Below are 23,806 nucleotides of genomic sequence, written 5' to 3' on the forward strand. Positions count from 1 at the left end.
CTGGATAACGTAACCAATGTTAACCCAGTGTGGCTACTTAGAAGCACTTTTATTGCTTGACATAGTAAGATGTATAAAAAAACTGAGCCCGATTGTCAGATTGTCCGTACATTATAAATGATGGGACAAACAACCCAACAAAGTCAACAAATGTCGTTTCATGACATTTTTTGTTAAAGTTAGCTAGCTGTTTGAATCTCCAGCTAAGAGATGGATAACATTAACCATAAGCTTATCTGAGTATTAATACTGTGTTATCAGTAGGGTTGGGTACTGAAACCAGGTTCCACTATGCAACCGGTAGTAGTCGGACCGGATTGGAAAGCAAATTTCGGTTCCACTTAATGTGTCGACTGAAATATTTTCCCTCTGTCCCCCGACACGGAAAAAAAACCACCAAACTTTCTCTGTAGTCTACTTTTAAAATGCCATATTTTCCCTCTGGGCTCACCGAAACAAATTCCATCCTTATAAATATGTTACCAATTAGTCTTGATATGAGGTTTTATTGTACTTACTTTTGGCGTTTTGGTGTACTGAAAGAGGATTTTGTGTCTGTTTATTCTCTGAACTGCCGCTTAACACTATATTGAGCAAAACATAACCTGGAGATCTTCAATATTAACCCTAATATCAGTTCACACACAACATTGAGCTTATGGCCCTGTTGTTATTAGTTGTAGTGGGTGCATTTATATCCAACAAGCTGTAAACAAGCTTCTTACAGTATATTACACTAACATAGTGAATTTTTTGTCATGACTTATTTATGAATTACTCAGCATCATTTTTTATTTGAGAAAAGAACAACTTCATTTGATGTTTAATGTGAATAAAATAGCCTTGAACAGCCTACTTGCTACATTCCACAACTTGCGTTACTGTAGCGAACTACCAGTATGTTTTTCTCTCCTGCGGTACGCCCAAGCAGGCAGGGGGCTAAACCACTGTGAAGCAAGAGAGGGGGGGGACTCTGGGATGTTTCTAAACTTAAAAAGCATTTATTTTTTATTTTTATTGTTTTACTACTTACACAGACATCATTTCCCCCCCTACCCCCCATGCACTTCTATGGGACTGGCAGCAGCGGGCTGAATGTTTTGTTATGTCTTGAATCATGTTTCAGAGAGTTTAAAGCTGACTGAGGTTCTCTGTTCTCCTTCCAATCAGCACTGTTATCAGTCTCAGGATCAGAAGAGTCTCCAGTCTGGTCTTTAGTCTCTGGTTGTAAAGTGGATGTGATTTCCCGGCTGGTTCTGGTCCTCCAAAGTCCTCTCCATCAGCATCTGTTGTCATGTGTTGAGTTTGTCTTTGATGAAGCTGTGAGGACTGAGCTTCCTCTTCATCATCTTCACTCTTCACAGGGACATGAGTGAATGGGAACTTGGTGATATCAGCCTTCTCCAGCCCTTGAAGCTGCTCTCCCTCCTGACTGCTCCACAGTTCTTCCTGTTCCTCTCTAATGTGTGTTTGGGGGGGCCCAGGCTCCTGCTGGTCCATACTGGTTTTTCAGTGTCAATCTACAGGTCACACAGCAAACATGCAATAAGAGAATGGTTAGTGAGTTTGCTTAGTTTTAGTGAGTTACACAAGTGTCACAGGATATACTTTTTTTTTTACAAGCCAATTACAATTCACGCATACAAGATTTACGCTGAAAAAGACAAGTTTTGAAGTTTTCAATTTTTGCCATCTAAAATAGCTGTTATATTTTGCTCAATAATACAATTAAAAAAGTCTCTTGTCTCCTCATCTGTCCACTTCCACCTGTCTTTGTTGACACCTGCCATGTGGGCAAACATAGCGGAAATACTGGGTGGAAATTAACTAAAACGTTTGAACGTTCTTTGTTTTGTAAAACTTAATCGCAATTCATTATTTATTACGCAAATAACGTTTACATCACCGTTTATCGCATAAGCCGTATATCAGTCAAGATAAAATGTGATGAGACTGAGCATATTTCCTATGAGTCAATAGTCATGAAATACAATTGAATTTAACTGTTTCCATGAGGCATTTTTCATTCAATATCACTTAATTGAGATAAAAACGTGTGGATGGAAATGTAGGTACTGAAAAGACACAGACATTAAGAAAAAATGTAGATTGACTTTGAAAAACCATCATAATGCAAACAACTGTCAAAGTAAAATAAAAAAATCGGGTTGTGAGATTATAACTTTTTGATGTAGGTAAGAATCTTTTCCTATAAGCTTTTTCCAGCAAACAACTTCAGAAGCATGTTTGTTTCATAGTTGTATTTTAATAAAAGTCATAATATGGGCACATAAATACGGGCAGCTTTAGGATGGCTGAAAAAGTTACTCCGTTTGCTCACTAATCTAATGCTAAACAACAACACAATTGATTGAAATTTTACCTGTTTGATGTATGTTTCTATAGTTTCTAAAGATCTTCAGTTGCTGCCAAGTGTGTTTTGTGCTCATTAGGTTTGACCTAATGCACACAAATGTTGAATGAGTGGAATACTCAAGATAGAACATCATAATCCTTTTTAATTTTTTATTAATACTCACGCATTGCCTCGGCCAGTCAACTCTTATCACCTGTTCTGAAACTAGAAAATCTTGAGTCTGACAGATCAGAGTGAGTCAAGCTAAAGTTCAGGTTGGAACTCAGAGCTGCTTTCTTAAATACCCCTCTGCTATGAAGTAAGGTCTGGCTACACCGCAGATACATTCAAACATAGGAATACTCTGGAATAGTCTCAATAAGGAAATCGTTCAGGTGGAACATTTGCAGCCCACCAAAGAAAACACCACATACATTGTTAAATTAAGTTAACTATTTGCACAATGAGCCCCTCAAAAGATTCTTCAAAATGTGTCTTTTTCAGTGTGAATCGGGAATTGTAATTTGCTTGTAAAAAAAATTTAAAAAAGTATAACCTGTGATGCTTGTGTAACTCACTATAACTAAGCCAACTCACTAGTCATTCTCCTTAACAATGATATCAAAAGATAAATTTATATGATAAATATGGGAGTTTCCACTGATTTTTTTAATATGTACACAGGATTTAGGCATGCTAACTTTATTTTCTTCTTATCACATGTTTGCTGTGTGACTTTGCTCTGATAAAATAAAGAAAAATACTTTCAGTTTTCTCCAAAATAATCAAGGTCAAACCACAGGTGCTGTTTTTTTTTAATGATTGGGCCCAAACCACGAACGTCTCCGCCCAGTTATCACTGTTGGTTAAAGGAGGCAAACACTGTCCCACCCAATGTTGTCACATTTCAGGTTGACTCAGAAAAACCCAATATTGTGCAACATTTTTACTTTACAGGTCCATGGTTACCACTAAAGACACAGGTTATGTTTTCTTGGTACTTTTCAAAGCCCCTCTGCTACTATTAAACATGGTAGATATTATGAGGCAAAAGAAATATGGCAATGCGCTAATCCAAAGAATTTCTTAAAACTACATTATTTGTCTTGTCAATCACCACAATTTGCCAAGTTTAGCATCTACTTATTCAATAGCCAGGACGTTGCACGTCCGCAATTGTTCAGGTGCCGCTGGAAATATTTGTCCCTTTCCTCTTTTTTATGTTTGTGTTCTAACCTCTGGTGGATTTTGGAGGACTATGGTTAACTGCTCCTCAGATCTCTGCAGGGTAAATCCAGACAACTAGCTACATTATCTGTCCAATCTTAGTTTCCTGTGGCACAACTAAAACAACCTTTTAATGTTATGTTAATATATATTTAATGTATATTATTTGTTCTAGGCCTACTATTTATTTGATTAGGACAATGCAAACAAATCACCATTTCTGTAAATGCGCCAGTGTTAGCCAGTTGGTTAATTTTCAACTGTGTTTGTATGTTTGGAGGACAACCATGCAAACATGGAGAGAACATGCAAACATTACACAGACAGGCTCTGCCCAGACCAGTGATTGAATTCTGCAGAGCCAATTTGCTGTGAGCCTGAATGTTCCACCAAAACAGGTTAAGCTATTTTGCACTGTTGCACTGTGCGGCCCTTAACGCCGCTGAAGATGATTGTGATTGGTTTGATGAAATGCCAATAAACCAGAGCACGTTTTTCTCCTCTACAGTGCTCTGAAGGAAGGTCTGGCAAGTCAAGACTAGCATCCACTTACTTTGTTTCTACATATATTTTTCTCATCCTCCATGCATTCCCCCTGTTCTGACTCTGCTCTCATTTCAAACCTCCTGGCCAGCAGTAGCCCTGATTTCCTCCTGCCTCTCCCAAGTCACCTGTCCATACACATGCCCCTCATCCTCACATAATTTATGGGCTATCACCTGCAAAACAGGACTAAATCCCTGGCTACGTTTTTTACCAATCCGCTAAAAGTGGAACTTTGAGGGAAATAAGGGTAAAAACCCCTACTTGAATGAAGAGAGGGACAAAGTTGCAGATCAGAGGAATAACACGTTATATTCTAACTGTTTCAAAGCATACCTCAGACACCTCACACATCTCCACACAACCCTGAGGGAAGGTGCCGCATTGCTGATTTTTGTGTAAATGCAAAGCTTTATCCTGTTGCTGAATGTGTGTGTCAATAAAACAGAAACACAGACAGCACACAGCAGCGCTCTACACACAGCAGACGGGAAAGGCTATACATATAGGCTTTAACCTTAAAGAGCTGTATCTGTTGGGTTAAGGGCAAAATTGATGTGTTCAATGCCCAACTGTGCCAAAATAGTACACAGGCATTCAAGGCAAGTCATTGAGGCACACAAAAAGTTAGCTAATACCAAAAACTACGGGTCAACTGTGTACAGTAATGACGATTACTGATTAGAAAAGTAACGCCACTCCCTAGCTGTGTCTCCATGTTCTATAGGGCCAAACTAACCAATCAGATTTTAGTAAAACATATTGTTTTGATGTGGCATTGGCTCAACAACAAGGACAAAAATAAATACTTATTATTTTTTAAATATTGGGTGAAAGAAGGACACTGGTGTTAGTTTGGGCAAAAGGAGCTTTTTTCTTTTTTTGGGGGGGGGGACCTCATACTATATCTGTTTTAGTGACACTACTGTTTATTTTACATTCTATTAATATCTAGATACATATTCATCTATTTCATTACTACTTTTTACACGTCTGCAATAACAATTAAGTTGAATCTGATCTGATCTGATCTAATGAACTGTGTTGTGGGTTTAGTTTGCTGAACCTCTTATGAAACAACAGGATTCAAATAGCATGACTGAAAACAACTGCTGATACGTGTTGCTGGACAGGCAGGGCCACACCTATGGTGCTGTGCAGTGAACAGCAGGCCATGTCACCCAGCCACAAAATCTCATTTGGGTGCAGTAAAACAATACTAATGGATCTATAATGAATTGAGGTGAATTGAAGTACTCTCTGCTTTCCATTCATATTGAGTCACTGTGAAGTATTGGTATTGTTAAGGATGACTGCTGGTGATAAGAAAACAAAAGGCAAAAGTGTTAATCTGAACACACCTTGAATAGGTTTAAGATTGTGTTGCTTGAGTCAAAATTCATAAGGGTGATCCATTATCTCCACAGGTCCAAATCAGATTTGGTAGCAGTGGGTGTTTCCCACTTGAACACTGAACAATTGCGTAAGCTGTATCCTGTAATGTCTGAGCCTGAAAAGAAAATACCTTTACCTTTATTTTCCTTTTCACTGGTCATTGCCACAAATAAACCAACGGAATGCATCTACTCAAATACAACATGTTTGGGTCTAAGTTTTAAGCAATGGTTATGCCGAGCCCTTAAAGTTTCTTTGAAACTCAATGGTATTGTTTTGAATGGCTCTAGACCTACTCTATCTGTAGAGTGTCTTGAGATAACTGATGTTATGATTTGATACTATAAATAAAATTGAGAAGTGTCAGTCAGTGTTTCTCCTCAACACTTCTTTAATGTAGAGATGGAGATGGACGAGGAGATGGTCTTGCTTGCCCACGTCGGAAACATAGCCACAGGTCGAAGCTGATAGACATATTTACCTTTTAGTCTGAGTCTTACATTTTAAAATTTGACTAACCAGCTGGTTAGCTAGATCAAACTAGGGATTTCCCAATCCCTATAGCCACATGTTATGACCGTTCAACATCAGCCACATAAAGCACAAGTAATATTTCTGATAGAGAAAGAAATTCTGCAGAGCTAACGGAGAGGCAACTGGAGAGTTCTGCACTCTAGAGCCTTCTGTCTTTATTCATGTAAAGGAAAATGCTAAACTAAGGCGGCAAGTGACAATTCAAAACTATTAAAACATAATGAAAATAAAACTTTAATACATAAACTCACCATGAACATTATTTCTGCTTGAGTCATGTCAGATTTTCATCGGCAATGATGGTTGTTTAACAATAAAGACAACTCCCATGATCCCACTGTCCTTAAAGATGCCATCAAAACCTCAGTGCGGACCTTACTTGAGTAGTATATGATAATTGTGAAAACTGTTATATGAAAATTTCTTAAAATGACAATTCCTAATAAGTAGCCTACCTAACATTTCCCGTTTGAGTCCCTCCAAATGACATCAAAAGAATCCTCATTGGATTCACTTTTCAGACAAGGAAGTTGCCGCATGGTTAATTTGCTGGCAGATTGGCTATCTTTATTGTCCACTCCGTGGAAATTATTTTTTGGCCTTAGAGACATGCATACATTTAAGACCTAAGACTTTCTCTGCAATGTGTTAGACCACATGACATAAAACAATCAATTAATGAAATAAATAAGTTGGCCAAATTGCTGAGATAAAAGTATGAAAATAATAACAATTAGAAGATATCTTAAACAGACATTGAAAAAAAAATAGTCACTACGTAAGAGATAATGGAAATTGTAAACTAGAACCCGCTCATTGGTCCAGGATGCATATATAGATAGATAGATAGATAGATAGATAGATAGATAGATAGATAGATAGATAGATAGATAGATAGATAGATGTTGATCCTAAAAAATGGGAAATTATAACGTTATGGCAGCAAAATATCAGTCTCACAGCATAGAACATAAATGTAAAATCAACTACTCAACAAACTTAACACAACACATTGACACAAAAATGTTGATTTGATTTAATGATTCTCCAGAACTCCGTTCATGGCAATGGTCTGCTATACAGAAATAACAAACCGTAGAATGCCTTGATTTAATATCTAAACATGAATTAAAACATTAGAATTGAGGATTCAACAAGAGGCCATAGAGTGATATTCCAAAAAGGTGTAATACATGAGTAGTATGGATAACTGTGTATTAATATAGGGTAGCCTACACCAGGGTATGAATGTCATCCACTTCTAATTCATGCACTGGTAGGAATAGCATACAATAATAATCATACCCTGTAACAACCAACCTGTTGCGCATGCCCGGAAAAATAAAGATGTTAATATGAAATGAACCCTTTACAGATAGAGTAAGTCTAGACCACAATCTGTAATTTACAAGAACCTTACAGTTCTAGTAATTCCCCCATTTAGTGTGACAGTGGTGAGGAAAAACCTGGGACAGACCCAGACTCTTGGTAGGTGGTGTCTGACGGTGCCGGTTGGGGGGGTGATGAACAATGGCAATAACAGTCACAGTGAAAGATAATGGAACAGTGAGTACTGTTGTAGGAGGGCAATGCAGGGCGTTACAGGGTGTAGCGTGGGATAGCAGAGCATAGGTGGATGTAGCGGGATGAAGCAGGGTATAGCACAACACTGCAGGGCATCACAGAGCGTAGCAGGGTGTAGCCGGATGTGCAGCAGGACCAAGGCAACAGCTGCAACCAAGACCTTGTTGCCACCCTAATCCAAGGAAATATGCTGGGTGAAAAGAAATATAAGGACTCTGGGATGTAAACTCCCCAGAGCTAGGTTAGTAACAAGGATTTCTGGGACAGGATGCACACAATTGGAAAGGGAGAGGAGAGAGGAGCTCAGTGTGTCATAGGAAGGAAGGAAGGAAGGAAGGAAGGAAGTCCCCCAGCAGTCTAAAACTATAACAGCACAACAAAGAGATACAGGTTAGGGAGAGGTGCCTGGTCAGGCTAGAACTCTGTATAAGGATGTCAAAAGGAAATTTGTTGAGAGATTTCCACATTTTCCCAGTAGTTTTTTTGTTTTTGTTTTTTCATTACATTGTGTGATCAGTTTGCCAGGGTAAATACACAGTGTGTGTATGGCATGCATTGATATTTTTACCAGACTGGGTAATAGAACACATTGTATGCACCAGGGTACGAATAGCACATACTGCTAATTGCACCAGGGGTGCAAATAGCCTCACCCTAAAAGATCTCTGTAAAAGTTTCCCGTTGCAGTGGGTACACTATATCGCCTTAAGATTATATTTAGGATTTTCTGCCTTTAGTGGCTAGGACAGCTAGAAGAGAAAGTGGAAAGAGGGGGAAGGCATGCAGGAAATCGTAACAGGTCTGACTCGAAACCTGGACCTCTGCGTCGAGGCATTAACCTCTGTGTAAATGTGCGCCTAAACTGAGCCAACCTGGGCACTAACGGGAGTTTTTCAAATTCTTTAAACAAAGGATGAAGGGTCTTAAATTATGTATGTTGCTTTCCTAGGGTCTGTATAATCATGCTTGCGGTGTTAACTATTTTGTGAGCTTGCTTTTTGTTTTAATCACAGCTTTATGTGTTTGCATGCTCTGTGACCTCACCCTTCATATTAGTTGTTTAACCAGGAGTGAACCAGGGACCATGGAAATAAATGCGACAAGCAGTCCAGCATGAATCACCATGTCAAGCTGTGTGATTGCCACTCCCTCACCTGCCACACTAAGACCTTGCCCTCCGCTATAAAGAGCTGGGCTGCCCTCCCATCTTCCTCAGAGTTTCTGTCGATCAGCTTATGGTTATGGCCAACATGTGGCCGCTGTGGCTGACCCTGTCTGCCATCATAGCTGCTAGGCACAGCGGTACGTATATATAATTTCAGCAAGAAAAGTATAACAACTAGGATTGTTTATTTTTAACATTGTGCTCCAGCTGTATTTTGTTTAATGTAATTTGAGACTTAATTACTGATAAATTGATAATTAACTCTTACTTTTTTCAACAGAGGCAAAATCTGCTATGAACACTTTCTCCTCCCAGATTCCGGAAAAACTAACAGGTGAGTTTGTTCTTGGTTAATAACTGTAATAACTGTTTTCTTAGTCAGTTCAATTTCTATTCAGTTATCTCGAGACCCTTTACAGATAGAGTAGGTCTTGACCAAACTCTATAATTTACAACGATTCCTGTGATTCCCTCGAGCATTTAGTGTGACAGAGGAAAAACTCCTTTTAGGAAGAAACCTGGGACAGACCCAGGCTCTTGATAGGCGGTGTCTGACGGCAGGTTGGGGGTGTGATGCTCAGTGTCAATAACAGTTACAATAAAGATAATGGAACTATGACTATTAAATAGTCTTTGTAGTCAGTGTGTAGTCAGTATGTGTGACAATTTATTCTTGTAGGTAAATACCTGGGTAAAACATGGCTGCTGTTGTAGTGTTATCTCTTAACCTTTTTTTTGTAGGTGTTAGTCCCATCCACAACAGCCAGGTTTGCAGTACATGGGGTAACTTCCACTTCAAGACCTTTGACGGAGATGTTTTCCAGTTGCACTCAACTTGCAACTACGTCCTGACCTCATCATGCAGGAGCAGTTACAAGGACTTCAACATCCAGATAAGACGACAGGATGCTGGCAACCATCACACCATCAACAACATCATCATGAAGCTGGAGGGTTCAGTAGTGGAGCTCTCTGAGGGCTCAGTGGTTGTCAATGGAAAAACGTAAGTGTTTGCAAAAAAAACCTAACCCTTTCCTCTCTGCCTGCACAAAGTGGAGATTCATCCTGGATGGTACACGGCCATATGAGGAAAAGTTTCTCTTTTAATAACTTTTCATGATGGTCAAAATCCCACTAATTTTGTAAATGCTAATTTAAGGGTGTTTGTACCAAGTTTCATTAGTCAACGTTAAACATACTGCAGGGGCTAAATTTTTTTCTAGTGAGCCATTTTAGTGCGCTTATTCTCGAAACCCCTAAAATACATACATTTTGGGACGTCCTGTAGCTCACCCAATAGAGCGTGTGCCCCATGTAGGCTGAGTACTTTGCAGCCCAGGTTCAAATCCGGCCCTTCGCTGCGTGTCGTCCCCTCTCTTTCTTTTCCACTTTCCTGTTTATCCACTGTCACTGTTGAATAAAGGGAAAAGCCCCAAAAATAATCTTAAAAATGAAAAAACTGTACATTTTCTCTAGGCTTGATACAACCGCCACCCGCCCTCTAATAGGCAATCAATTTGCAGGGAAAGTTGGTGCTCGGGCCAAATATTGGCCAAAATAATGACTTGTTTTTGTTTTTGCAGAGCCACCCTACCATTCAGTCAAGCAGGAGTGCTCATTGAGAAAACTCCTACCTACATCAAAATCAAAGCAAAGCTGGGATTAGTTGCTATCTGGAATGAGAAGGATGCTTTTATGGTAGGATTGTAGCTACGTAGCAAACCCTGTTATGACCAATATTGTTAAAAATACTGTATTTTAGTTAAATAGAAGTATAACAGTTATATTAATGCTTTGTAATGTAGCAATTGGTGGGTTTGACCACAAAATACCTAACTGAGGATATACCTACAGTGGCTTGCATAAGTTTACACCATCATGCTAAAGTTGATTGAAAAGAGGAATAAAAAAACATCTTTTGGAAATCTTAATAAAACCTTAATAAAAACAATTAGGAAAATCCAACTTTTTAAGGACACCGATTTTCATGTGAAGGAATAATGTATTGTAAATAAATAAAAAATAAATGTTCTTCCTTAAAACACAGGGGGCATAAGTTAAGGCTAAATAAACAATGCCAATCTCTAGGTATGATAAAGGGTATGTGATGATGTGGGGGGGGGGGTTATTTTAATTCCAAAGGCCAAAGGAACTTCATCAGGATGAATAGTATCCTGGATCCATGAAATAATTGGCCATTTATTTTTTTTACAATACATTATTCATTCACTAAGAAAATTGGTGTCCTTAGAGGTTGGATTTTTCTAAATTCTTTGAATTAAGGCATTAAGATCAATTTCCAAAAGATGTTTTTTTATTCCTCTTTTTAATCAACTTTAGCATTGGTTTGTTAACTTTCTCAAGCAACTGTATATCTATATTTTGAATTTCCGAAAGGAGTTTTGTGATCAGAATTATCATTTGGAAACAGTGGAAACTGTGGTAAAGTCAGCAAATGTATCTAGGGCTGTGCTGCAGAGTCAAGCTCCTCCTTAAATTGTTGGTTTTGTCCCCCCAGGTGGAACTAGACCTTAAGTACAAGAACCAGACCTGTGGTCTTTGTGGAGACTTCAATGGTGTCCAAGTCTATGATGAGTTCTACAGCCATGGTACACTTTACCCACTTTGACAGTTCTGTCAGGGTAGGTGTGGGCACAGAACTATAATGTTTGTTCATCATTATCCACAGGTGTAAAAATATCCCCCATGGATTTTGCTAACTTCTGGAAAATGGATGGTCCAACTGAAAGCTGCTCTGACTACACGCTGGAATCAACACAAAGCTGCAACAACATGGTAAGGTTTAACCAAGAAACCGTATTGGAACAATGTTCAGACTCCAACCAGCGCAAATACGAGAAGTATTGAGGTTATTTTTACTTTCAGTGGTACTCAACATAACACAGTGTGTGTATCCTTGATGTGTCAGATGCATTATCTCCACATAAAACATTAGCAAAGCCAACTTTAAATCCAGTACTGTTTACATCCATGTGTATTATTGCACCATCCTGTATATTTTCATGTTATTGCCACCTGTAGGCCGAAACTCTCCATCCAAATTATGGATAGAGTGTTTTCTTTTAGTCTTAATCTTTTAAATGTGTTTGTTTTAATTTAGTAATATTTGCCTTTTTAACTGTATTTTTGCTCGTTTCAACTGTAAGGTGTCCTTGAGTGCTATGAAAGGCGCCCATAAATAAAATGTTTTACCATTATTATAACATTATTAACATTATTAACAGAAGCAGGAGTATAGAGCATACTGGAGTGGATAATATATGTGTTGCCTTTGTTACAAATTTGACGGACTCAATGCAGAAATGTTGCATCTTCTTGGCTTTGGATGCCTATAACTTGCTCTCTTCCTGTCTTTTCCTCTGGTTCCATTCCTGTCTGTCTGTCTTTTTGTCTGTCTGTCTGTCTGTCTGTCTGTCTGTCGGTCTATAGAAGCCTCTGTGTGAGCAAATCCTTACAGGACCAGCCTTCAACAGCTGTCACAGTCTGCTGGACGTCGCCTCCTTTACTTCGGCCTGTGTTGCAGATCTCTGCAACTGTGACAATGGCGTGAATGAACACATTGACTCCCTCTGCCTGTGCGACACTGTGTCAGAGTTCTCCAGACAGTGTGGACATGCGGGTGGCAAACCCCAAAACTGGAGAATGAAAGAACTCTGCTGTGAGTACCCTCAATAGACGCTATGTTATGGTACATGGGAAGGAGAGGTCGTCTGCCCTGTCTGACTCTGGCTTTTGCCCAAACAAAATATCTCAGGCATACCGGTTTACTCACTCAAAACAAAGACCAAAAATCACATGAGAATATATAAATCCAAGAATATGGCAAATTAGAAAAAAATGGTACAACGGAGCTATTTTTTATGTGAACTAAAAGACCTCCATTATTCCTAGCCTCCATCACATGAGTCGCAATCGCCGCTACAACAAAAAAACGTCCAGGCATTTTCAGGACAGTGGACAGTCTCTTTTTGAATGTAACAAAACGTGACAAAAATGAACGCAAGAGTAATTCCAGGTCATTCTGAAGTTTGTACAGAAAGCATAATTTGAGAAAGTATGGTCAGTATTAGGAGGAGACTGTCCAAATGGTTTACCCTTGGTATTGGGTTAGGGTCATATTTTGGCAATATAATATATTACATTTTTAGCAGATTCTAAGCAGATTCTAAGCAGAGTCTAAGCAGATAAAGAATATAGTCTACAGGTAACAGCATAACACAATTAAGAAAGTTATTTCTTTACTATTCCAGTGAAATCTTGCACCTTTTAGACTCCGGGCCTCTGAAAAAATGCAGTATCTATTGAATTTGTTTTGTACTCTTAGCAATTATATTAATCCTATTTATCACACGTTCACCTACACAGACCAGTCCCTCATTAAACAAACACTGAGGTCAGAGTGAATCAGCCGATTCATGTATTAATGAATTATCTCATTTATCACATGAGGTCAACCCCACCCCTTCTCAAAGTGTAGGAGTTCTGGGAGGAGACTTTTAAAGTGTAGGTAGGCCATTGAGGGGCTGGAACCAGGCCACGATAGGGTAGTGTGTGTAAACAAATGTTTGAATCCAAGAGGAAAAACAAGTCAAGAGCTGAAAAAAACAACTGATGTAATCACAGGGAAGTCATGTCCCAACAAAATGGAGTACAAGGAATGTGGGAGTCCCTGTGCTGATTCCTGCTCCAATCCAGAGGCCAGCCACACCTGTGATCACCACTGTATCGATGGATGCTTCTGCCCTGCAGGTACAGCATAGTCACGGCACACACACACACACAAACACACACCTGTTACAGTGCAGTAATTCTTTGATAACTTTTAGGCACTGTGCTGGATGATTTGAACGGATCGGGTTGTGTCCGATTAAACGAGTGCTCCTGCAGCTACAACAGCAAGATCTATGGCCCAGGAGAGTCCTACTCCAGTAACTGCAAAAAATGGTATGATATAGGCTAAAGTATGTCAGTCTGTCTGCGTGTAACAGAACACTCCCCAGAATTAAACATATTTTACATGTATGACAGGGTGGATATGGTAAACCTACGTACCTTAGTGGGATTATAAGTGATTACAAGTGCATGTGAGTGAATCTCGGCGTGCAAATGTCCCATTCCTTGTCTCAGTACTATGTGTACATGTAAATGCATCAATTTGGCTGCAATGGAGAATAGAAATGTTAAACAGCGCTGCTCCTGGCGACCGAAGTGTGTCTGCTCTGTAAATAGTTAAGGCAGAACAGCTGAAGTCAAAACCAAAAAACATCTTCTCCATAAGATATGATCCAGTTTCATTTCTTTTGTTGGCCTAATAGTCAGTTCAGAGAATATTAAAGACCACATTTACTCACCATTTTTGGGGATCCTTGATTTGCAATCCAAATTATTATGGGACAATTCAGGGGCGCAGTGGGGGAATGAAGGAGGCACCGTTCTCCTTGTTACAAGTCAGTGTAGCATCAACATGCTTTCAGAGCTGTTATTTAAGGTTAAATAGTTACATAATGTTGCTTCAAGTCTTGTTTTTGTGTGTGCCAACAGTGTGTGTGCGAGTGGCCAGTGGACGTGTACTGAGGAGAACTGTCCAGGAACCTGCTCTGTGGAGGGAGGAGCCCACATCAACACCTTTGATGAAAAAGTCTACACCTTCCATGGGGACTGCTCCTATGTGCTGGCTAAGGTAATACACATTATCATATGTGCTGTTATACCACTTACACACAAACACACACACACACACACACAAACACACACACACACACACACACACACACACACAAACACACCTGTGATTTGTGTTGGAAAAAAGAGAGTAGAGGTATGAGTGTCATCTCTGTACCATCCCATATAATAAATCAGTTCTGTCAGGTCCTTTAAGTCCAGAACAACACAGACAACAAAGAGCTGCACCAATCCCATCGGTGTATCTGATATAGGCGGGGCAAGGTGAACCAATCATATCGCTGTATCTGATGTAGGCGGGGCCAGAGGCGAGCTGAACAGATGACAACAGTTTAATCTACCAGTTAGCTCTGCTTGTATCTAAGCATATGGGGTTCTGGATACGTCCACCCGTGTGTTGTTGTGATTGGTCATAGTCATTTTAGATTTCCATCCACTGATACATCTACTGGTATTCTTTACCCTTTACACTGTTATTTGCAGGTATGTCGTTTCAGTTCAAAAGTAGTTAAACAATTTTGTCTGTTTGTACCTTTAGGACTGCAATGGATCCCAGTTTGAGGTACAAGGAGAACTGGAGCAGTGTGGACTGACTGAGAGTGAGACCTGCCTCGAGTCTGTTACCTTGGGTTTGTCTGGAGGGCTTAATGTGAGGACAACACACACACACACACACACACACACACACACACACACACACACACACACACACACACATTGTTTCTTTTGACCTGGTTAATTGGAAAAATCAGTATAATTCAGAAGATAATTTTCAAAGTTAGCAGATAAGTTTTATGGATGATCCTGAATCAAAATGTACATATATTTATATATACACAGTGGCTTGCATAAGTTGATTAAAAAGAGGAATAAAAAAATCATCTTTTGGAAATTGATCTTAATGCCTTAATTAAAAAAAACTAGGAAAATCCAACCTTTTAGGGACACCAATTCTCTTTGTGAAGGAATAATGTATTGTAAATAAATAAATGTTCTTCCTTAAAATACAGGGGGCATAAGTATACACCCCCCTAAGTTAAATTCCTATAGAACCTGGCAGATGGTTAAGGCGAGTTATTACATGGATCAGGATACTATGCATTTCGATAAAGTTCCCTTGGCCTTTGGAATTAAAACAGCCCCCCCCCCCCATATCATCATGTACCCTTCAACATACCTAGAGATAGGCATGGGCAACTTTCCATAAGATTATCTCTCAGTGTAAATCAAACCAGCTATTAGGTTAACTGAAAAACACCATGCCAATCTCTTGGTATGGTGAAGGGTGTGTGATGATGTGGGGGGGGGGATTATTTTCATTCCAAAGGACAAAGGAACTTCATCAAGATGAATAGTATCCTGGTCCATGAAACAACTGGCCTTTAATAATAAACATCTGCCCGCCTCTATGGGAATTTAACATGGGGGGTGTATACTTGTGCCCTCTGTATTTAAAGGATATTTTTAAAGTATTTTTATTCCTCTTTTTAATCAACTTTTGCATGGGTGCATAAACTTATGCAAGCCACTGCATATATGTATATATACCTATATATGAGGAAAACATGATAGTTTTGTTTTTCTTGTCTTGAAATCATTTTGAATCATCATACATGACTGCCAGAATTGTTTTTTTTTTGTTTTATATTTTATTTCAGTATGCAATAATATAAAAGATCTTGCAATTTGGAACTAGATTGCATCCCTCACAGTAAAGATCACTTCCACTTTTCTTTTCTTTTTCCATCCAAGTTTAAGGATTCTTCCATTTTTTTTTTATGTTTATCATTGAATACACTCAGATTGTTTTAAATAATAACATCTTGTCTTTTTTCAAATAAAGGTGATCAAAATCCAGTCTAATGGCAAGGTTTTTGTGAATGGCATGTATGCTCAGTTACCCTTCTCTGCTGGTGAGAGACACTCCACTGTACACTAATCATCTTATACCTTCTCTCTGTCTAAATTAGGCTATTAACATTAGTAATAGGTCTAAATGAGCATTATCTCAGGAGAGATGCTTTCGATTCTTTAATGGAATTATTGACCATGAACAGCTTTACATGCCTTAAATGTGCGCTATACATTTTGACATTGAGAGATTGGCAGTATATTAGTAATTCCAGGCACTGATATAAACAGCATTAGCTCAGTAATATCACATTTCATGAGAGTCATTAGCTAACTTCTACAGAAAGGGATTTTAATAAACATCCAGTGGCTGTTTCCACATAATCCTCGCCAAAAACTTCCATTTTAACTGCATATCTAGCATTATTTGATTGACCTGGGTAAAAACCCAGTTTGCAGAAAATTAGATATTTCACTTTCAATATGCTTAGCTGAACTGAACTGTTTTCCTGTCTGATGAATAGTATTGCATTGTCTCCAGCCTTCCACTCTTTTATCAAGCTCCCATCCTCAACTTTTCTCTTAACCCCCAGCTGGGATCTCCGCCTTCAGAGGGTCCTCTTACTACGTGCTGGTGCAAACATCTGTTGGTGTTCTGTTGGAGGTGCAGCTCCAGCCAGTCATGCAGCTCTACGTCAAAGTGACCAGTGGCTACCAGGCCAAGACCTGTGGTATGTCTATAAAAAAAGATCTGTATGTGCCCTCGGACATGTAAGCATCCCACAGAACTCAAACATTGATGGTCTTTTGATTTGGTTTAATTGGTTTGTTGCAAAATATGGTAAGCATGGCCATATCCTGTATGCTTGTTAAATTGTAAAAGAAAGTAGGCATTACAACAAAAACACATGTAAATATGCATCAAATGTAATTGTATCTAACAATGTAGTACTGGTTGCCTTGATACAGAATCTGTGAAGCGTTAATGTCAAGCTACCGTTGACCAACAGGAGGGAATAATGGGGTGTAATATTCCATGTATACCTATTTTCATAGAGAAGTTACTTCTTCGGAGATGCTTTAGAACGTTTTGATTATTTTTATTGATGTTAAATGTGTCATTGATGGACTTCATGATTGGCAGTAATTAATAAAAGAACTGCATGTAAGTGAAAGTTGCAAATCCCAAGCGCATTGAGCAGATTTCTTTTAAGGCAATAGTTGCTAGTGTCACAATGTGGAGATTCCATTTGGGTCTGCTTATCAGTCAGTTTTGGTATAAAAGAAGAAAGATATAGAAAGACAAACCGATGATGAAGCCATTGTGACAATATTTGATTTTTCTGTCCTGTGGGGAAAGAGTACCCCCAGAATAAATCCAATATGCCGCTTATGTGTTGGAAATATATCATGCTCGTTTGCCTGCAGGTCTGTGTGGGAACTTCAACGGTAACCAAGCTGATGACTTCCTAAAGCTCAGTGGCGTTCCAGATGCCACAGCACCTGGTTTTGTCAACAGCTGGAAGACACATGCTGCTTGCCCTGATGTTCAGAGCAACTTTGAGAACCCCTGCAGTCTTAGTCTGGATAATGGTAGGTTTCATTTTGATTGTCTGCAACCACTGTATGTTCTTCAAAATGATTAATGTTGTTCCCGGTTTGTCAATAACAGAGAAGTACGCCCAGCACTGGTGCTCCATGCTGAGTGACCCTCAGGGAGTGTTTGCCTCCTGTCACTCAGAGATTAGCCCTGACTCGTACAAAGAGGTAAGACTCATAGCTACAGATTTGACGTGGATTGTACCTGGACCACTCTTCAGCCCTGTAACATTACCTCACACTGCATTGCCTTTTTATTTTAATTTTGTCTCCTCACAGAACTGCATGTATGACAGCTGTAACTGTGAGAAAAGTGAGGACTGTATGTGTTCTGCTGTCTCCTCCTACGTCCACGCCTGTGCCGCTGCAGGAATCCTGCTCCCTGGCTGGAGGGCGACCATCTGTGGTGAGTAATGAGTTCTTCAAATCACACTGTTGGTATTCTATTCGTATGGAAGCAATGTGAGACCATGATACATTTATTTTTATACAGTCCTTTCAGAAAAATGCTTTTGAAAAAGTGTGTTTTGTAATTATTGCGGACAAAAATCCCAGATTATACGTTTTCTTAAAAAATGTGATGGAATATGCGGGATATTTATGCAATTTTATGCGATGAAATTGCGGGAACTTGCAAAAACTGCGGTATGATGAAAAAGTTTGTCTTGTCACATGATTACGTCACTTCCTAACATTCCCATGGCAAGAGGGGGAAATGGCTGTTCTTGTGTAAAGTAAACACAACATTTTGACTCAATACACTGGCAGCTTGTGGGGCTCTGTACCCGGCACACAGTCACCTATTTTGGGGAAATTAGACCACCTGACAGAGTATCAGTAGTTGCCGGTCCGTCTGTATCCACTGCCGGTTGACACGGGGACTGCCCATTACTTCCACGCTTTGTTGTTCCTCTCAATATTCCGAAAAATTCCCTTTGGTCCTACAGCCCACTAGTCCAACGTTACTTTGTATTGGAAAAATAAACCCTGTGCGCCGACATCCCATTGTTCCGACCATATAGGCTTTTGTGGATTACCTCCCATAACAGCGTCCGCGGGCAGCGGCAACCTTATAATGGGCTGTAGGACCAAGGGAAATTTTTGGGGTTATTGCGAGGCGGAACAATGGAGCGTCGGAGAAATGGCATGGCACCGTTGACACATTAGCTGAGGCGTTGTTAAGTGAGCTAGCAGGCAAACGACTGCTCAAATTCACATTAAACTGAACCCCAGAAATAACCCCAGTTATCCCAGAATAAGTGCCTGTGTGCTGGGTACAAAGCACCGCAAACTGCTGGTCATGTTGCTCCGTCAGGTCAGCACTAGTTGATGGTTCAGTTACCCCAGAATAGGTGACTGTTAGCTGGGTAAAACCCCGCGAGCTGCCGGTTGTTGTGCACTCTAACTTCGCCAGCCTTTTTTTGCCCACGGCTGTGTTCTGAATGTGAGAGATAGCCACGCCCCCTGGTTGGCATATAAGAATTGGAAATATAAAGAGGGAAATAAATAAATGTGGCATTAGGAAATAAAAGTCCACAGGAATAAATAAATGTGGATTTATGAAATAAAGGTTTCTTGAAATAAATAAATGTGGACCTGTGAATTATAATTACCATGACAAAATTAAAAGTAAAACCTTTTAATTGATGCATTTTATAGGAATATTGACATTTATTTATTACTTATGTATTTATTGCCTCATGATGTATTTCAAAGGCATATTTATTTATTTATTTATTCATTTTTCTGTGCATTTACTTAATTAATATTGAATAAAACGGCATTCCATAGACACAAGCATATAGGGCACAAGAAGGCAGCCAACCAAAATGTAATAAAGTTCTAACTCTATCTAAAACCGGTAGCTGCCTGGAGAATAAGAAAAATGAATTCAACAACTTATAACACTACAGCAAGATTGTTAAATGGCATCTTGCTGTAAAATTGTAGCACAATAACACTGGTATGGTCCTTTAAACAACCTTCATGTGGCAGGATTGTACAACAACCTTACAGTTCTCGACTGATTCTGTGCTCTTCCTCAGGGAAATATGCTAGCTCGTGCCCCAGCAGCATGGTCTACTCCTACACCATCACTTCCAGCAGTCGCACCTGCCGCTGCATTAGCAACACAGACCCCAGCTGTCACTTCTCTTTCCCGCCAATCGATGGTTGCATCTGTGCAGAGGGAACCTATCTGGATGACACTGGGAAGTGTGTCCCATCTCAGGCTTGTCCTTGTTATCACAAAGGCTCAGTGGTGCCTCCTGGACAGGTCGTCAACAAGGATGGGGTCATGTGGTAGGACTTTTTTTGTGTTATTGCAGTGATGTATATCGAATTTGGTAGGTTTAAATGTTACACCCCAAATCTTATTTTTAAAGCCCCATCCATAATTCTATGATGAAGTAGGTGTCAGGGCCGGTGAGGCCAGTTACAAGATTGTGGAACCAAAAGACTCAGGAGGCAGAGAGCGGATTATTATTTAACACAGGAATAGATAGTCAGGCAGAGCAACTTGATAGGCAACTCAAAAAAGTCAAAAAACAAGGCAAAGGTAACCGGCAGGCAGAGTTTGGTTCATGGTATAGTGTAGACAGGGAAAAGGGAAGCCAAGGCCCAAACAAAGGTTTCGAAGAAGGTAAGTCCAATATCCATGTCCCAAAAAACAAACAAACACATGCACAGGTAAAAAAACAGTACATCTACTCAAACAAACGCAAACGCTAGAATCCACACTGAAAGACGTACAGCAGAGGCATGACAGGCCCCAGGCTAAGAAGAGGGGATTCTGGGCTGACCTGGGACAGTAGGCTTGGATTAATGAATAGAAAATGAAGATTTTGACTCATGCACTAAAAGATCTTTTGTGTGTTTCTAAACTGATCATAATTACAGAACTTATTACATTAGGGTCCATTGGTGCATTTCCATGCAGATTAAAAACCCAATTATAATTAAGTTAAGGCAATACCCTGTTTTTTTTAAAAGGGATTACATTTTTTCCATTTCATTTAGCTGGCGCTTTCATCCTAAACTACTTCCATTCACACACTAATGGTGCAGCATAGGGTGGATTCAAGGTTCGATGTCTTGCCCAAGAGATCTCTGATCTTACGATTGGTAGACGACCGCTCGACCATCTGAGCCACAACTGCATTGAGACACATTTTTTCCTGTGATTTGTTGTTGTGATTTTGACAACCGGAAGATTTACTGCCGTTATACTGCCATTATTCCCCACTCATGGGAGAGCTGGCGTAACCCGTTAATCCACTAAACTAGGTTCCTGCTGTGCATGTAAACGAGCTGACTGTTATCAAAGACCTGACAATCAATTTAAGAGTGACCTCCAGGAATAAGGGCCTTTAGAAAAAAAAGTGAATATTTGTAATTTGACCTATTTGTGATATAGTGAAAGTTTCCTGCACGCTTTTATATGTGTGCATATTAACCATTTGTTTATATTTCTCCACTAGCACCTGCAAGGAGGGCAAACTCAGCTGCATTGGAGAGGTCATTATACCGTCAAGTAAGTGTCATAATCCAGAATAATCTGATATATAACAGCCTAAAAGTAAGTGCTACATTACTTCAGTATTTACTGTATATATACTCTATTATATAGACCTTAGTGATCCCCTAATACCGTATCTCAAGTCTTTTGCATATAGACCGTAGTGGTCCCCTAATACTGTATCTCAAGTCTCTTTTATATAGGCCCTAGTGGTCCTCTAATGCTGTATATGAAGTCTCTTTTATATAGACCGTAGTGGTCCTCTAATGCTGTATATGAAGTCTCTTTTAAATACAGTGCTGCTCATGAGAGTAAGAACCCATGCTTAAGTTGACTAAAAAGACAAATAAAAAAATCCTCTTTTGAAATTGATCTTAATGCCTTAATTAAAAAATAAGGAAACATACAACGTTTAAGGACACCAATTTTCTTTGTGAATGAATAAAGTATAGTAAATAGATAAATGTAAATAAATACAGGGGGGCACAAGTATACACCCACCCTATGTTTAATTCCCATTGAGGCAGGCACATTTTTATTTTTCAAAGCCAGTTTTGATATGGATCAGGATACCATGCATCTTGATAAAGTTCCCTTGGCCTTTGGAATTATAATAACCCCCCCACATCATCACATACACTTGCCCATTCCTACAGATTGACATGGTGTTATTTCAGTTAGCTTAATAGCTGGTTTGATTTGCATTGAGAGATTATTATATAGAAAGTAACCCATGCCAATCATGAGATATGGTTATGTGTATATGATGATGGGTAGTTTTACAATTCCAAAAACAATGGAACTTTATCAGGATGCATAGTATTCTGATCCATGAATCAGTCCTTTAAAATTAAAAATCTGCCAGGTTCTATGAAAATGTAATATAGGGGGATGCATACTTATACCCCCTATTTTTTAAGGAACAACATTTATGTATTTATGATACATTATAAATTCACAAGTTTTTTTGCATGCTTCTGCATTTAGCCTCCAAAAGCTTTGTTGTTTTTTGCTGCCAGGGGTGTGTTTACTTCACTTTACGGCAAATGTGCTCCTCTGAAGACTATTCATCTGGAAAGCCTGGGAATAAAAAACTGAAGAGCAAAATTGACAGAAGAAATCCAAAAGAGCTGCTGACTCTCATGCATCATTGTGAATGTCAGGCTGTGTAGGTGTATGAACGAGATGCCTTTTAGAAATACACGAAAGTAATTTCAGATATGTCTCTTCTCTGCAGCCTGTGCTCCTCCTATGGTGGCCTTCAACTGCTCTGCTAATGACCCACTTGCAAGAGGAACTGAGTGTGAGAAGAGCTGCAACACATTAGACATGGCCTGTGTGAGTCACCTTTTGCCCAAGATAAAGGAACATTTATTTCAAGATTATGTCTAGGTCAAATATTTGGATAATCTGGGCTCTTAGGTAGGTCATTATTTACTCTGCTGGTGCAGAAATGAAACCCATAACTGTGGACTGTACATTTTATCTCTCCTGCAGATGGCCACAGGGTGTGTCTCCGGCTGTATGTGTCCATCTGGGATGGTGTCTGATGGTAAAGGAGGCTGCATTAAGCCAGAAGCCTGTCCTTGTGTCCACAACGGTGTCTCCTACCAGCCTGGAGAGACCACCAAGGTGGACTGCAATACCTGGTAAATTACTGTAAACCCAAGTGGAGTGATATGCTGTAACGGTAAACTGTAACGCGTGCTATTTGATGCTAAAGGAGCCTTTTAGCGTCAATAACAACGACAAAGGCACCTGACCAAGCGTCCGTGTTTTACGAGATGGGAATGAGACTGTGTTGTCTAATCAGTATCTGTTTACAGCACTTGTAAAGACAGGAAGTGGCACTGCACTACCAGCCAGTGTGATGCAACCTGCTCTGTATATGGCGATGGACACTACATTACTTTTGATCAGAAGCGCTTCACCTTTGATGGCAACTGTGAATACATTCTCGCTCAGGTATAAATGCACACGTAATACTAAATAAAAAAACAAAATCATTAACTCTCCCCATCTATGCAAAAGGCCTGGTTTGCTGCACAAAAGCAATGGGATACCATACTCTTGGATGTTGCATGCAAGCAGAGACAGACAATGAGCATTTGAAATGTAAACTGTGTGTGTGTGTGTGTGTGTGTGTGTGTGTGTGTGTGTGTGTGTTTGTGACAGGACTACTGTGGCAGTGCTCAGAGTAATGGGACATTCAGAGTGGTCACTGAGAATGTTCCCTGTGGAACCACAGGAACCACCTGCTCAAAGAGCATCAAGATCTTTCTGGGGGTAAACAGTCAATATAACATGTTTCAAAAAACAACTTCAGTTTTCT

At 39.6% G+C, this 23,806-nt stretch overlaps 1 protein-coding gene across 1 annotated transcript in view; it reads left to right on the top strand.

Moving 5' to 3' along the window:
• Positions 1–9,089: 9,089 nt before the first annotated feature.
• Positions 9,090–23,806, top strand: part of LOC117948124 (mucin-5AC-like) — a 34,829-nt gene continuing 20,112 nt past the window's right edge. The window contains exons 1-21 of the mRNA XM_034877605.1: positions 9,090–9,138; positions 9,546–9,807; positions 10,388–10,502; positions 11,323–11,413; positions 11,494–11,600; positions 12,255–12,483; positions 13,449–13,574; positions 13,652–13,769; positions 14,367–14,505; positions 15,046–15,156; positions 16,351–16,420; positions 16,952–17,089; positions 17,787–17,951; positions 18,031–18,125; positions 18,237–18,363; positions 20,003–20,258; positions 21,437–21,489; positions 22,712–22,812; positions 22,972–23,123; positions 23,301–23,439; positions 23,650–23,760. Of these exons, the coding sequence (XP_034733496.1) occupies positions 9,099–9,138; positions 9,546–9,807; positions 10,388–10,502; positions 11,323–11,413; positions 11,494–11,600; positions 12,255–12,483; positions 13,449–13,574; positions 13,652–13,769; positions 14,367–14,505; positions 15,046–15,156; positions 16,351–16,420; positions 16,952–17,089; positions 17,787–17,951; positions 18,031–18,125; positions 18,237–18,363; positions 20,003–20,258; positions 21,437–21,489; positions 22,712–22,812; positions 22,972–23,123; positions 23,301–23,439; positions 23,650–23,760 (2,745 nt within the window). The 5' untranslated portion in view covers positions 9,090–9,098. The remainder of the gene's footprint in view (positions 9,139–9,545; positions 9,808–10,387; positions 10,503–11,322; positions 11,414–11,493; positions 11,601–12,254; positions 12,484–13,448; positions 13,575–13,651; positions 13,770–14,366; positions 14,506–15,045; positions 15,157–16,350; positions 16,421–16,951; positions 17,090–17,786; positions 17,952–18,030; positions 18,126–18,236; positions 18,364–20,002; positions 20,259–21,436; positions 21,490–22,711; positions 22,813–22,971; positions 23,124–23,300; positions 23,440–23,649; positions 23,761–23,806) is intronic.

Source organism: Etheostoma cragini, chromosome 7 (assembly GCF_013103735.1).
Source record: "Etheostoma cragini isolate CJK2018 chromosome 7, CSU_Ecrag_1.0, whole genome shotgun sequence".
NCBI lineage: Eukaryota > Metazoa > Chordata > Actinopteri > Perciformes > Percidae > Etheostoma > Etheostoma cragini.